The sequence below is a fragment of the Convolutriloba macropyga genome, chromosome 9 (assembly GCF_964194025.1).
Source record: "Convolutriloba macropyga chromosome 9, txConMacr16.3, whole genome shotgun sequence".
In the NCBI taxonomy this organism is placed as follows: domain Eukaryota; kingdom Metazoa; phylum Xenacoelomorpha; order Acoela; family Convolutidae; genus Convolutriloba; species Convolutriloba macropyga.
In genome coordinates, this window is record NC_134476.1 from 26,260,828 (window position 1) to 26,278,085 (window position 17,258).

The 17,258-nt window shown below is 33.9% G+C and overlaps 1 protein-coding gene across 1 annotated transcript in view; it reads left to right on the forward strand.

The window, feature by feature from the left end:
• LOC142345688 (gamma-aminobutyric acid receptor subunit rho-2-like) overlaps nucleotides 1-17,258 on the forward strand; it is a 120,482-nt gene that overhangs the window by 1,648 nt on the left and 101,576 nt on the right. Inside the window, exon 2 of the mRNA XM_075397919.1 lies at nucleotides 14,068-15,264. Coding sequence (XP_075254034.1) covers nucleotides 15,106-15,264 — 159 coding nt within the window. The 5' untranslated portion in view covers nucleotides 14,068-15,105. The remainder of the gene's footprint in view (nucleotides 1-14,067; nucleotides 15,265-17,258) is intronic.

Genomic DNA, 17,258 nt, shown 5'->3' on the forward strand with positions numbered 1-17,258 from the left:
TTCTCAATTTTTGTCAACAGTGTTCTCGGAAACCTGCCTTTAAAAGAGTGTTCGATAAAAACGAATGGATGAACTACCATATAGAAATGTAATCAATTCAACCAAATGTGGAAAAAGCGGTAATAATAGGTAAAAAGAAAGAATGATCTGTTTGACGAATTGAAAAGCATAACAAAGCATGTTCTAACAACAAAAACAAGAAAAAGAGAACGATGATAAAACCAGATTAATTTAATTACAACGGAAATGATTTGATATCGAAAGTGCCAAAATATATAAAAAAGAGAAAAAACATGAAAAATCTGATAAAAATCTGATTTGCAAGAGAACAGAACTGAAGACACAAAAATGGCAAACCAGCACTCTGCTGTTAATGATTTGCGACATAGTAACAAAAATGAGAAAGAAAATGAGCCAAACCTAAAAAAAGTCGAACATTTTGCCAAAAAATTTCATAAATGCTTAAGCTATTAGCTACGTATTTAACTAAAAATTGATACAGAATACAGACTGGAGCGCACATGAAAACCGTCAATTATTTCCTTAAGACAGAAAGTGAAGTTTTCATTATTCGAAATTCTCAAATAGCTGACTTTGAAATATAGTTGAAAAATATGTTAGCTTAGAAAAAGAATGAGATGATTATAAATATGAAAACAAGTAACCTTTTCATATCTGAATTAAATCAAAGTCTTGTCATATCGAACACTCTATCTGCCAGAAGAGAGGGAACGCCTGAGTGGAGAACAAGTTCCCGACGAGATTGAAAACAAAAACATATTTTTTCTTAGATTGTAGAAGTTGAGTAATCCTAACTCAATATTTAATAACGCCTAATATTTAATCATAACAATTGGTATAAAATTTTTACTGTAAAAGAAGCAGATAGAGAAATCAACTGTAATAAAGACAATCAACAAAGCTTATAAAGCTATAACGTGGTTACATAAAATCATGACCTCTACATTTCCTATTTCATTTTGAACGATTTGACTTTTCTCACTTTTTTAACATGACTATACTTAATACCAAGACCCATAATTGGTATTGTGTCCTAAATAGATCCCCCTACTGAGTTTCGGAGACCCAGAACACTGCCAAAATAGAATATCCTCCAAAATTCGCAAAATACTCAGAATATCGTAGAATTTCCAGCAAAATTCTCATAATATCCAAAATATTGTAGAATATTCACCCAAATAAAACCCAAATCTCCCTATAGGTTGACCAAATTGCTCGGTAACTGTTCCACTTTGACCTGTAGGTTGTCCACTTCTCCGAAGAGTGCAATAAGCTGAAATAACCTAAAATAACCTAAAATAACCTGAAATAATCTAAAATGAACAAATTTATCAACAAAAATAGAAAATAAACAAAAAGGAAAGATTATAAGCAAATATAACAAACAAAGTCTTTTATTGCCATTGAATGGCTACTAATGAGCAAAGAATATTCAATTAGGCCAAGTTTCTTTCTTAACAGACGAGAAACTGTGTGCTAAAATTGACGAATTTGGCAACAAATTTGGGTAAATTGTGTATTTTTCAGTACAAATTCTGCCTGTTAAATTGCTTGTATCTGTAACATCAACAATTCTAAGGGGAGACCAAAGGAAAAATAGTAACAGGTGACCAAAAAATATAATTGGGGAGAATGACAATGTTGCAAACAATCTGCAAAAGCTGCAATTATGTCATTATGAGGGCAAAATTGTTCAATTGCTGCCCAATTTCTCAAACTCTTTATGCAGATGCTTGACAGTGAGAGTAATTTTGTATGCTCAGAAGAACCATGATGTGCTGTTATGACAACACAAATTAAACGAAACCATTCAATGAGCAAATTATGTTACAATAATTGAGTTTTGCTCAAATATATGGCTCTAGAGAAACAAAATAGGGCTCTTGTGAAGTTAATTTTATTTCACCAGTGTTTCTAATTTGGCTCCTTTTTGCATTGTTTTTCAGTTGATTGCTCTTTTCTGGCTAAGGGCAGTTTGTACGTTTTTAGTTGTGCAAACTATTTGGCTCAAACCATTCATACTTTTTTGAACTGTATTCAACTCGTGATTCAAAGAGAGTACTTCATGTGGACCACCAGAATAGGAAACTCTAAGGGTTGTTTTACACGGCCAACAATCAGCCAGACATGAGAACATTCAAAGATTTTTTCAGAATAAAATATTGTCTTTAGAATTTGATTTTGTTTTTCTCTCTGATGTAAAAACTGAACAGTCTAGATGCCTTGGTAGCTGGCCGCTATACTCCAAAGACATTTTTTCTAATTGTTTGTTAACAATTGATATTGGGATTGGAGCATCAAGACCTGTCTGTTCTTTTAATGCAGTAATTCCTTTTTCAACTGGTTTATTTCGGACTCCAAACAGAAAACTAGGCAAGGCTATGAGCCAATCACATTTTGCCAATTTTAGAATCATCCTTTTCGTAACTTTCTAATTAGGGTGACATAAGTCATGAAAATAGGAAAGCAACAATCCGGATTTAAAAAAGGCCTTGGAACAACAGTTTTATCACAGAGAAGTTTCTCATTGCACATATTAACCTCTTGTACCCCGTTCACATATTTTTTTAACAATTGAGTACGAAGTTTGTTTGTTTCCCTTCTCGCTAATTTTGGCAATCAAAAAAGTTATTTAGACGCCGTATGCTTTTTGAGATTGTTCATTAGTATCCACTGGAGGACAAGGTTAACAATTGGTAACAACAATTTTCGACGCAGATAAATGGTGATTATATATATATATATATATATATATATATATATATGTGTGTGTGTGTGTATATATATTTAAATATAAATATATAATTATATATATATATATATATATATATATATATATAAATTTATATATATATACATATATATACATATATATATATATATATATATATATATATATATATATATATATTCACCTACAAAAAAACTGTTTGGCTTTTCAAGGACTGTGGTTTTTCGATACGCTTGCTATGGGTTTGTGTTCCATAAAAAGATCTGTTTTTTTATGAGATAACGAAATTTAGCGTTTTCAGCATAAATTGCAAGAAAATGTTTTTGGAATGTGCTATAATTACGTCTGGCTTGTTTTAGGCGTCTAGAGAAAAACGCTAGTGGTTGATTTTTGTCGGACTTCAATACCTCCTTGAGAGCTGCACCATTAGCTGTTTCTGAGGTATCGGTTGTTAAAGACAAAGTGGTATCTGGCTTTATTTGGTGAAGAACTACTGATTTGCTCATGCCTTCTTTAAGCGTGCTAAACGGTTTTGAATGCTGGGGAAACCAATCATAAGTGGATTTCATTGTAATCAAAATCCAATTAGCTTTATTTCTTCTCTTTTTCTGTGCTGGCAGTCTTGAATAGAGATGTTTTTGTAAAGTCTCTTTAATTTGTTAATTTGTGCATATTGAGGAAAATGCATCCTGTAAAAAAATATTCCCATTTTGCTTCGGGGCTCGTTGAATTTATTTGGTTCTTCTGAACGAATCAAGCTTTCAATCTATGATGCAGGTGGTTGATTTCCGTCCGAGTAAAATTAAATCTAAAGAGATCAACAGTTTATTTAAGCTTCTTTCATGTAGATAGGTTTACTCTTTTTAAAACGCGATCATGTTATTTGAGGTGGGACTCAATATCAGAGGATGCTACCAATACATCATCCGAGTACACAAACACGTCTGATATGTTCTGAGCAGCTTCTTGAATGAATCGTAGAAATTCTTTTTCTGACTTCTTCACACCAAATAGCATTCTGATAATTCGAACAAAGCAAAAAGTGTAGTTTCGGCTGTTTATTTATGTCATCTGAGTGAATCGGTATCTGATAGCTTGCTCTGATCCAGTCAAATTTGCTACAAAATTTTCTGCCTTTAAATTCAACCAATGAAAGCTGAGGAATTCGATTACCATCTCTAAAAGTTGTGTGATTTAGAGATCGATAGTCACCGCAGGGTCTCTAATCGTCAATTTTTTTCTTCGGAATTAAATGCAAAGGTAACGAATACGGACTATTAGACGGCCGTATTATATCAAACCGTTGCTTTTCATCAAATCCATTTTTAGCGGATTTTATTTTTTCTGGAGTCAACTGTCTTGGTTTAGAGAAAGATTGGTTCCCGGATGTTTAAATTTGGTAGAGTGTTTTTTGTGTTGCTTCCACATCAAAATTAACGTCACCAAAAACATCAAAAAGTTATTCCATGATTGTTCTTAGTCTTTCATTTTCAATTGACGAAAAGTCGATGTTAACAATCTGAATGGATGAGTGACTGTCATCAACTGGCCGTTGAACCAACATCTGCTATGAAATCAATTGAATTGTCTCTCAATTTATCGGCTATGTGAATGCAGAGATTAACACCAGAGTCTGCCGCACACAAACTAGGGAATACTAGTTTGATGGACTTACTAAAACGTTTGATCTAGACATTGGCTGTCTGTTTTTGGGCGTTTGTGTCGGCCAATGACACCATGGTTTATATGATTTTGCTTTGCCAGCTATATGGAGATGATAGCAACATTTTTTGGTATTTGACCTGCTGTTAAGGTCCATGTGCAATTTCGATTGATCTGTTTCACTTTTATGGTTTACTGATTGGTTGTTTTTTGTTGAATGCTGATCGTACAATGGCAGTGTTAGCGTCTGCTGTGTAGAGACTGCAAATACATTTGGAGTACTTGTGGAAACTACAGTGTTTGAATACCTGTAAATTGTATCAGCTAATTTGGCCAATTGCTCAACAAGAAGCCCTAGGTGGGCTGTGATTGCGGTTTCTACAGAAATTGGTATTGCTTGCTTGGATTAACCTGTGCTTTATTACATCTCCGTGTAACAGCAAGATACATTCGGCAAGCTTCCGTTGAATTCTCATCAAGCACAATGAAGGTTGGATTAACCACGCGAGGAAATCATTCCCGTGGCTTCTTCAATCATTTCTTGTTTCAACTTTAGGAAAATGCTGCAGACATGATCTTTGATGTATCTAGAATTGTAAGAAAAGTTATCTATAATCCCATTGGAAGATTAATTGCAACGTCTTCAGGTATTGCAGCAAGTAAGTGCTGATATTTTGTCTCATCATTTGTTATACAAGCAAGGACAAGTTGAGATTCCGTTTGATGTATCTAGAATTGTAAGAAAAATTATCTATAATCCCATTGGAAGATTAATTGCAACGTCTTCAGGTATTGCAGCAAGTAAGTGTGATATTTTGTCTCATCATTTGTTATACAGGCAAGGACAAGTTGAGATTCCGTTTGATGTATCTAGAATTGTAAGAAAATTTATCTATAATCAGATTGGAAGATTAATCTTTGATGTATCTAGAATTGTAAGAAAATTTATCTATAATCCCATTGGAAGATTAATTGCATCGTCTTCAGGTATTGCAGCAAGTAAGTGCTGATATTTTGTCTCATCATTTGTTATAAAGGCAAGGAAAAGTTGAGGTTCCGCTTGATGGAACTGTACTCCAGGATTTGAGCTGTAGAAAACAGGAGGTTTCACAGAAACCCTTCCAACGTAGCCACCTGAAGCTGAAAGTTGTTGAGCAAGCAATATATTTGAATCTATGGCTTCAGTTAGAGTTTGGAATCCTGATGGAAATTGTCCCCAAATACCCAAACCTACTGAACGTGCAGTTTCACCTGAACCTTTACCTATACCTTTACCCGCCATACCAATACCTGTTATTACAATACCCGAATATAAACCTGCCAATCCCTGACCGGTACTACCAAAACCTGTTCAGTGACTACCGAAACCGAACCCGAACCTACAGTAACCAAACCCCCAAACCTTTACCTAGCGGGCTACCCCTCGGAACATCCATCACTGTGGAACCAGTTTTAGGAAGAAAAAACTGTGCCCCAGGAACGAAACAATTTTATGAAGTAGAACAAAGGTAAAGTACGATTCGAGTTGAATTTTTTTGTAATAAAACTATAAATTTCGTCAGCGTGAAGGTAAAAATTAATTATTTAGCTTCCGAATTAGGCGTATATTAACAGATAAGAGTCATAAATGTAGGAGGTGGGGAATCCTCAAATCATATCTAAATATGCATATCCCTTGCATTATGTAGTTGCATAATGAATATTACCACACGGTTGTTATCGCCCAGGTGTTTTGATAACTTTGAGGGCGATAACAACCGTGTGGTAATTTTTTTAATCAACATCTGTTTCGATCATTTTAAAATTTAACACAATTCTATTGGTTTTTCATTTTTATTTTTTGTGGACAATTACATTTTCAAAAGTAAGTGATATTTCTTCGGAACTGTTCTTCGTTTTGTCCGTTGCGCCCCCTCCCCTCCCACACACACATACACACACAGAACACACACACACAAACGCACTCTCGCACACGCACACACACACACACACACACGCACACACTCACACTTACACACAAGCACACACCCACACCCACACACACACACACACGCATGCACACACACACACAAACACACACACACACACAAACACACACATACACACAAACATGCACACACACCGACACACACACACACACACGCACGCACGCACACACAAGCGCGTACACACACACACACGTATAAACACTCACGCTCACACGTTCACACGCACGCGCACAAATACACGCACGCACGCGCGCACACACACAAACACACACACACACACACTTACACACGCACACACGCACACACGCACACACAAACACACACTCTTACACACAATTACACACAAACACACACACACCCACGCACAGACACACACACACACGCGCACGCACGAGCACGCATGCACACACACACACACACACACACGCAAACGCACGTACACACACACACGCATACACACGCACAAACACACACATTCAAACACACACACACACACACACACACACACACACAAAAACCACACACACACACACTTACACACCACACACACCACACACACACTGCACACACACCACCCACAGCACACACAACACACACCACACACGCCACAAATTTTTTTAGACTGCAAGTTTCTAAAACTGTTTCCATCATTAGACTACGAGTTTATCACCACTCTTTTATCGCCAATGTTTACTTAGTAACAGTGGCGATAAAAAGTGTGAAAACTCGTAGTCTAATGCTGAGGGGTTTTTCAAGTGTCATTGGGGCAATAAAATTTTTTACATTGGCAGTTTATTTAACTGCTATTATCGTAACAGGTGTTGATTAAGAGTCGTGACATCTACATTTCCAATTTCAATTTGAACAATTTGACTTTTCTTACATGAATATACTTGATACCGTGACCTCTAAATGCTATTGAGCCTAGAGGATAACATTTTTTTTTCGGTGATCAAAGTTGCCAAAGCTGCAAAAAAAGCTAAAAATTAGAAAAATTAACTGGTGCATCACAAAGCATGTGATTGTCATCAGTTAAAATCAGGAGTTTAATTGACGAGATCTATGAATAGGGGCAGTCGCAAACATTCTGCAGCGTTTTTCCAAAACAATTTCTTTCACTTTTAATGGGAATAAGTTATCTGAATATCAAGACATTAACGCAATTCAAACCAGGCGCCAATGAATTGTCAGAAAAAAAGAGGTAGTGAGAATTGGACACCACTGAAAGCAGGAGTTCAAACCACATACGCAAACAGAAATTAACGGAAACAAAACATTTTCTCCCTAGCTTCAAAAATTGCTATTCCCGTCCTAAAACTAATTTTTTTGTTGCTGGTCATGTACTGGTATAACAGCAATCATCAAACCAATTTAACGTTTCATTGACGACAAAATCCTTTAAATGTATGCATAATTCTTCAAATCAGTGACTGCTGTCAATTAAATTCCGATTTATTAGAAATGAAGAATAAAAAACAGCTCATAATTAGCCGACGCTAATCGAAGCATTTCCTTTTTACTGTTTTCTTTATTAATCAAATTTAAACGAAAACATTAGGTCGACGTTAATTCAAATAGGCTTGAGGATTAGGTTATAAAGATATATAAAGTTATCTCCAAAAGTTAAAAATATGCTGTGTGTGTCATTTTGAGCTTGATTTAGGAAGACGTTTAACACGAACAATTACACAACTGTCGACGGAGCTCTTCTTGTTTCACCCGATTAAGAAATATAAATGAAGTGAGCTTAATAATGGCTAAATTGACGAGTGAAAGAGGTTGAAAAAAACGGAGAAAAAAACTAAGCAGGGGGTTGACTAAAATTTTTAAATGGCTAAGAATAGGCTTCACAGTTGTCTCAAAGTTTTGCTCGTTAATCGTTAATTTGCTTGTGGTAATAAAATTTCAGAATTGAAGAGTTTTAAAATCATGCCACATATTCACTTGGGAGGCCACCAAAAAATAAAAAAATTGTCTGAACAAAAGTATGGGCTCGCAAAAAGATCTCCCATTTCTAAAATCGGATCGAACAGAAACGAACGGAACGATGAAGAATCAATTCAACTTACCACATATAAATTTTAGACTTTAATTAATCTAAAGTAAAATTCAAATGGCCCTGTGATTTCTCCGAATGTTCACAAACTGCAACACGGAGAACTTATTTACTGTCGATAATTTTTACTCTTCTTTACAAATTGTTTATATTTCATGTTTGTTTCAAAAAACGTTTATAAAGAGAAGCAAATTTGACACGGAATCGAATTAGCACAAATTCAATTGCCATAGCGGAAAAAATTTACGTTTATTTAGATTGTCAAATATGTCAGTTGTCTCAGTAATACAAAACAACCAAAATACTGCAAGAATAGGTATTTTAGCTCATTAAAAGATATTGAATAACTATTTTACAATCTTCCCTCTCCAGTCAAAATTCTTCGAAGTCATAGTATTGCAGTAAAAAAGCAGAGAATTTTAAAAACGCAAAAAGGTACAGATAAGCAATGATGCAGAAAACTTTTACTGAAAAAAAAACTTTTGGAGGATTTTGGTCAACTAAATTTTCTTAAATCCTTTCAAGCTCTAATTGTAATGGAGGATTGCGGACCTAGCGGCTCAAATCAAGTGCTCCAATAAATAACAATCTGACGAGAAACCCGGTTATTCGAATAAATATTGGCCACGATTTGAATTGTTTTAAGAGACATGTAGAATTCAAATATAAACGAAATGAAAATTCTCTGATTAATAATGTTGCAGCCGATATAATCAAAAATAACGAAAATATTTTAATACTCATAGATTTTTTCTGCAATTCTAGCATCTCAAATTAATTGCAAATTTGGGATCAGAGAATTAGAAGTAACAGAAACACATATTCTATAGATGGGTTAAGATTTTTCTCTACCAATGCACTCAAACGAGGGTTGATGAGTTAAAACTTCTTCAGAAAAAAAATCAACGGGCCATTCGATTTTGTAATTGAAGCATAAAAGGACTCAATAGAATAAATAAATAAATCTACGGAAAAAAGTTTAGAAAAGCTAAAAAGATTTGGTTTAAGTTTGTTTGGAAAAATCATAATGGTTTTCTGATAAAACTTTAATAATATGTGGAACAAATACAAGCGCTTAATTTTGTTAGTATTTAAATAGTTGTTCAAATGATTCTATCACATGAGTTGAATTTTTTGGCAGACCGATGAATTTCCAAAAAATAATCGCAAAATTGCTTGTGTTGTTAAAAGTTAAGAAGTGTAGAGCTTTAAATTCATACCAAATAAACATTTGGGAGGCCACCAAAGAAATCAAAAATTGTCTGAACAAAAATCTGGGCAGGCATAAAGCTCTCCCATTTTTCAATTGGGACCAAACAGCAACACAGGAGACCATAAAAAATCGCCACAGTGTAATCAATATAGTTTTTATAGACTTAAATTAACCTAATTTAAAATTCAAATGTTCTTCGATTTCTCCTAAGGCTCACAAATTGGAACACGGAAATCAAATGTACTGTTAAGGTTTTTGCTCTGCTTTACAAACTGTTAATGTTTAAAGTTTTTTGCAAAAATCGTTTCAAAAGAGAAGCAAATTTGACACGGATACGAGTTAGCACAAATTCATCTGCCATAGTTGACCAAATAAATTTACGTTCTTTTAGATTGTCAAATATTTCAGTTGTGTCAATTATACAAAATACCCAAATTACTGTGAGAATAGATATTTTAGCTCATTAAAAGAGATTGATTAACTATTTTACGATCTTTCCTCTTCAGTCAAAATGCTTCGAAGTGTTAGTATTGCAGTAAAAAAGCAGAGAATTTTAAAAACCCGAATTGGTACAGATAAGAAATTTTGCGGAAAACTTTTACTGAAAAAAAAATTTTTGGAGGAATTTGGTCAACTAAATTTTCCTAAATTCTTTCAAGCTCAAATTGTAATGGAGGATTGCGGACCTAGCGGCTCAAATCAAGTGCTCCAATAAATAACAATCTGACGAGAAACCCGGTTATTCGAATAAATATTGGCCACGATTTGAATTGTTTTAAGAGACATGTAGAATTCCAATATGAACGAAATGAAAATTCTCTGATTATTTATGTTGCAGCCGAATTAATCAAAAATACCGAAAAAACTTTAATACTCATAGATTTGTTCTGCAATTCTAGCATCTCAAATTAATTGCAAAAATGGGATCAGAGAATTAGAAGTAACAGAAACACATTTTCTATAGATGGCTTAAGATTTTTCTCTACCAATGCACTCAAAACTCGAGTTTATGAGTTAAAACTTCTGCAGAAAAAAATCATGTGTCATTCGATTTTGTAATTGAAGCATAAAAGGACTCAATAGAATAATATATAAAGAAATCTACGCAAAAAAGTAAAAAAGATCTAGTTTAAGTTTGTTTGAAAAAATTTTGCTGGTTTTCTGATAAAATTTTACTAATATGTGGAACAAATACAAGTTCTTAAAAAAATGATGATTTTGTTAGTATTTAAATAGTCGTTCAAATGATTCTATCGCATGAGTTGAATTTTTTGGCAGACCGAAAAATTTCCAAAATATAATCGTAAAATTGCTTGTGTTGTTATTAGTTAAGAATTGTAGAGTTTTAAAATCATACCAAAAATTCAATTGGGAGGCCACCAAAAAAATTTAAAATTGTGTGAACAAAAATCTGGGCAAGCATAAAGCTCTCCCATTTTTTAATTGGGACCAAACAGTAACGAATGAGACCAAAAAAATCGACACAATATGTTCAACATAAATTTTACAGACCTTAATTAATCTAAACTATAATTCAAATGGTCTGTGATTTCTCCAAAGGCTCACAAATTGGAACATGGAGAACTTATTTACTGTCAATGTTTTTACTCTTCTTTACAAATTGTTTATGTTTCAAGTTTATTGCAAAAATTGTTTGAGAAGAGAAGCAAATTTGACACGGAACCAAATGAGCGTAAATTCACCAGCAATAGCTCACAATGTTTATGTTTTTTAGATAGTAATATATGTCAGTTGTCTCCGTTATACAAAAAACCCAAAGTTTTAAGGTATTTTAGCTCAATAAAAGAGATTGAATAACTTTTTACTATCGTCCCTCTCCAGTCAAAATCCTTTGATGTCTTAGTATTGCAGTCAAATTATGCAGAGAAGCCTAAACACGCAAAATAATACCGATAAGCAATTATGCGGGAAACATTTATTGAAAAAAAATTTTTGGAAAATATTGGTCAACAAAATTTTCCCCAAAACATTCATGTTCAGTTTGTAATGAAAGATTTCAAACGTAAGGGCTCAAATCAAGCGTTCCAATAAAGAACAATCTGGCGAGAAACTCTGTTATTCATTTAAAAATTTGTCATGATTTGAATTGTTTTAAGAAACATAGATTTCCAAAATAAACGAATAGAAAAATCTCTGATTATCATTGTTGCACACAAAAAATCACAAGCACTGAAAAAAATTCACGGACAATTTGGTTTTTTAATTGAAGCATAAAAGGACTCAATAGTATAAATAAATAATTCTACGGAAAAAAATAAAAACAAATTAAAGAGATTTAGATTAAGTTTTTTTCCGAAAAAGCCATGCTGGTTTTCTGATGAAATTTTACAAATATGTGGAACAAATACAAGTTCTTAAAAAAATGATGATTTTGTTAGTATTTAAATAGTCGTTCAAATGATTCTATCGCATGAGTTGAATTTTTTGGCAGACCGAAAAATTTCCAAAATATAATCGTAAAATTGCTTGTGTTGTTATTAGTTAAGAATTGTAGAGTTTTAAAATCATACCAAAAATTCAATTGGGAGGCCACCAAAAAAATTTAAAATTGTGTGAACAAAAATCTGGGCAAGCATAAAGCTCTCCCATTTTTTAATTGGGACCAAACAGTAACGAATGAGACCAAAAAAATCGACACAATATGTTCAACATAAATTTTACAGACCTTAATTAATCTAAACTATAATTCAAATGGTCTGTGATTTCTCCAAAGGCTCACAAATTGGAACACGGAGAACGTATTTACTGTCAATGTTTTTACTCTTCTTTACAAATTGTTTATGTTTCAAGTTTATTGCAAAAATTGTTTGAGAAGAGAAGCAAATTTGACACGGAACCAAATGAGCGTAAATTCACCAGCAATAGCTCACAATGTTTATGTTTTTTAGATAGTAATATATGTCAGTTGTCTCCGTTATACAAAAAACCCAAAGTTTTAAGGTATTTTAGCTCAATAAAAGAGATTGAATAACTTTTTACTATCGTCCCTCTCCAGTCAAAATCCTTTGATGTCTTAGTATTGCAGTCAAATTATGCAGAGAAGCCTAAACACGCAAAATAATACCGATAAGCAATTATGCGGGAAACATTTATTGAAAAAAAATTTTTGGAAAATATTGGTCAACAAAATTTTCCCCAAAACATTCATGTTCAGTTTGTAATGAAAGATTTCAAACGTAAGGGCTCAAATCAAGCGTTCCAATAAAGAACAATCTGGCGAGAAACTCTGTTATTCATTTAAAAATTTGTCATGATTTGAATTGTTTTAAGAAACATAGATTTCCAAAATAAACGAATAGAAAAATCTCTGATTATCATTGTTGCACACAAAAAATCACAAGCACTGAAAAAAATTCACGGACAATTTGGTTTTTTAATTGAAGCATAAAAGGACTCAATAGTATAAATAAATAATTCTACGGAAAAAAATAAAAACAAATTAAAGAGATTTAGATTAAGTTTTTTTCCGAAAAAGCCATGCTGGTTTTCTGATGAAATTTTACAAATATGTGGACTAAAAACAGGCTCTTAAAGAGTATGTGTTGATTTTGAAAGTATTTAAATAGTCCTTCAATTAATAATTTCTCGTGAGTTGAATTTTTTGGCAGACTTAGAGAGTTCCAAAATAAACTTTCTGAATTCTCAACTTCTACGTTCAAAAAATTGTGTACGAATTTCAATGTTTAAACTTATTGGTCAAAAGTAAGTTCTACTCCAATTTTTTCCATCTTTTATAAAATTTTTATAAATTTTTTAATAAGTCATTTCTCTAAAGTTTTTATTTTTATACGGAATATTCTTCTAAGACTACAAATTTCATTGCCCCAAAATTGTAATTTTAAAACTTTTAGAATTATGAGGTCAGCGCTTGAACAGTTTTCCCCTTAAATTGAACTTTGCAAATCACATTGAGCCACAATCGCAGTAAAGCAGTTTTAAAGAAATTACTGAAAATCACTCATACACTGAGCAAAACTATCCATCCGCTTGAAAACAGTGGTGCTTTTCCTATAATTAGATGCAGCAAAAACTGCTTTTATTATGAATGATAAATCTTTAATTTTTACACCTGGACAAATATATTGTATATCTCGTTTATAATTTTAATATGTCTAACATAAACCAGACAAAGTTTGCTGTTTGATCGAAATCTGTAAAACGCTTATAACAAACAATTTTGGCAACCCTAGAAAATTGCTATTATATTTCTCTGCGCAGAATGTACTGTACCAATTTCTCGCGTAAGTTTTTATGAGATTTTATCAGATCAAGACTTCCAAGGCTTTAAGCCCTAAATTAACATTAGACTTAGCTTTCATTTCCTTATTCAAGCGCTACCATATATACTTTCTCCATTCAACTTTTGATATTTCAGCTTTTATTAATAAATACTTACCAACCTTGGTTTATAACTTTTAACTCTACCTCTCAAATATATTACTCCACATATCATTTGGAAATTACTAGACCTTATATAGGTTATATATAAGCTCGGGGCAAACAATTTTGCCTGCACCTTGTAGGGTAACTTAGCGAAGTGAAAACAATTTTGTTTACAACTTCCAGCGTTTCAATTTTTGGGGTTGCAATAAATACAATTTCCTATAATGGTGTTTAATTACCAGTTACCCTACCCTTAACCCGGACTTCAATTAATACTTATCAAGAGCCACTGAAGCAAACAGCATTTATTATCCTATTTTCCTCATCTTGACCCTTTTGATGGGATAACCCCAGGGGGATTTCACTGTTGATGGCTTTCCCCCCTTTATTTGAGTTGCCCTCTTTTTTGAAAACCCACTAAGCCCTTAAATTAAAGTCACGTTTGCTTTTATTAGATTGTCAAGCTGAGACATTGTTGAAACACGGAGACTTAGCTTTTTTTCACGTGGTCTAATGTTTGAAAAAAACCACAAAAGAGTTTCAGTAACTGTATGCATTTTGTTGATCTATACACGCCAACTCTCTCCTCGTTAAACTGACAAACAGATTGTTTTTGTTTCCCTCATTTACTTCCCAAGCAGGATAGAGAAATTATGACCAATTAGATTTACAATTTTGACCCAACAACCCCCTGGTTGACCCGCTGGTTGACCCGCTAAGGGTTTCAATTGCGTGATTTTCTTTTTTCAAAGTGTAATCGACTGTTCCCGCTGTAAATCACCTTATGGCTTAATGACATTATTGTAACCCATTATCACTGATATAATTTATCCCGGCAATTTTGAATTTCCCTTTAAACTTCTATTCACAATATCACAAATTGTAATTTTTATATTGCATATTATTGGGTAGAATATCTGAGATAATATATTTCTTATCATTGGGAATATTTAATCCTTTGGTTATGACTTTCAATTTACCTTGAATTGAACAGAAATAGTTTTAAAAATACTTTTAAGTGAAACCGATAATGTTTGGTAAAATTGGTCCAATTTTCGGCCTATTCTGCATTAGTTTGTGTGCAATATCTGGCAGTAGGGATATCTCATGTGACAAGAACAAGGCGGCTTTTATCCCCTGCGAGTACTTCAAAGAACTGCTCCCACCGCCTGATCGGAAAGCGGTCAAGGTGAGATATTGATTTGATAACAGAGTAAAATCATATGTTATTGCGAGTAATGCGTGCTTTAACTATTTTTGACTAACTTATTTTTCTTATGAGAAAAATAAGGACCAAAAAGTAGATATTTGGGGGGGGGGGTGCAAACAGACTGGCTACCTAGGAAGGGAGGGGGGGGGGCAAAGGATCAAATCATTAGACACTGTCTGGACATCTCAATATGTATTTATAGCAAAAAGCTCGCATGGCTTTTTACCCAATGCCAAAAAACTCATTTGATTCTCTTTGATCTTTAAGTTCAATAGTCCGCCTATAAATAGCAGTACGTTTAACAAAAGCATTTTTTAATCAAAATAAAAAGCGTTAAGGTGATCTCATGTTCAATTGTGATAATGTCATTTTGGTGTCTAGGATAATAGGCGAAAACTCGAATAGGCAAAAGAAATTTTGTAGCCATTAGACAAACACTTTCCACTTAAAATTTGTGGAAATTAGGCAAACACAAATTCAAACCCTCTAAAACGGTACTTCAAAATTAATTTGACACTATAAAGCTGTCAGTTTTCCCTATTATTCCCCTAAAAATTTTGAAAATTATGTGTAACGGCTGCTCACCCAATCGGTGGCGACGAGGAAAGCTTCACACCGCCCAAATCGTTCTGAGTGGCTCCAAAATCTGTCCTCATATATTTTTTTGCAGTTCGCTTTTGTGACTGTATATCCGCTATGTTCTTACCGTTGGATTACAATTCGGTTCGTAACTATTTGCTAATCTTAGTTTTTTCAGCATCAAATCGGACTGGATTTGCTACAGCTCACACAATACGTGATCGCTTTATGTATACCAGTTCAATCCGATAGAAAAAGAAATCGAAGACAAAGACCTATGTCTAAGACCTGTTTATGCAAAAATATTTGAACTTAAACTTATGTTGGTTTTGGTTTTTGTACTCACGAGTTGAAATACCAGAAGCTGGGGTTCGTAACAGTTGAATTACCGCTCCCATGATTTGTAGATACAAGACACAGTAACAAATAATATACTGCTCAAAAATAATTTTCAATACAAGACACAGTAGCAATTTACTGCTCAAGAATAATTTAAACGCAAGGCAAAGTAACACGTTATTTACTGTTCAAGTCAACTTTGTTGCAATATTTTGCTTAGTTATATGAAGAAAGCCATTTTCTGCGGCTGCTTTTGCTGTGTGATGTTGTGTTGCTTTTGTTATTTTTCCCGTTTTTGTCCACATCACGTGACTATGAATGTACTATTAACTGTAACTCAAACTAGGACAATTACGATGACCAATAGACAATTAAAACAACAGTGTTCTTCATATATCAGTTTTTATGCTGATGAATTCTCCTAAGCATGTTTTGAAAGCTCAGCCTCAACATCGCCGGCCCTGTTTTCCTTCGTGAAAACATCTTCATCAATTGGTAGTACAGGAGCGAACTTCACAACAGGCCTCCTGTAGACTCTGTCTTTCGTTTGAACCGTTGCTGATCTAATTGCTCAATCAGAACCTTTGATGGTTTTTGTAACTCGTCCAAGTTTGTTCAGCCCCATTTGTCACTCTCTTTGATCAACCACACGAGATCAACTTGGTGCAAATTTCTGTCAGGTCCACATTTCCATTTGTTTCGATTGTTCAAAATTGGCAGATACTCTTTTCGGAATCTGTCACCAGGTGAGACTCGAGTAGGCCTGTGTTTGTCGAAAGAATTTTTGATGATCAACAAATTCCTTTGCGAATGGAAAATAAAGTAGACAGATGTTTTGGTTACCAAGCAGAAAATGATTTGGGGTAATGGCTTCCAAATCAGTTACGTCAGAATTATTTGGCGTCGATGGTCTAGCATTCATTGTTTGCTCCAAAAGACACATTGTGGTTGAGAGAACATCTTCAGTAATTGACGGGTTCCCCAACACTGCATACATTGCTTTTTTGTAACTGCTGACCAGTCGCTCCCACACTTTTCCAAAGTGGGATGCTGCG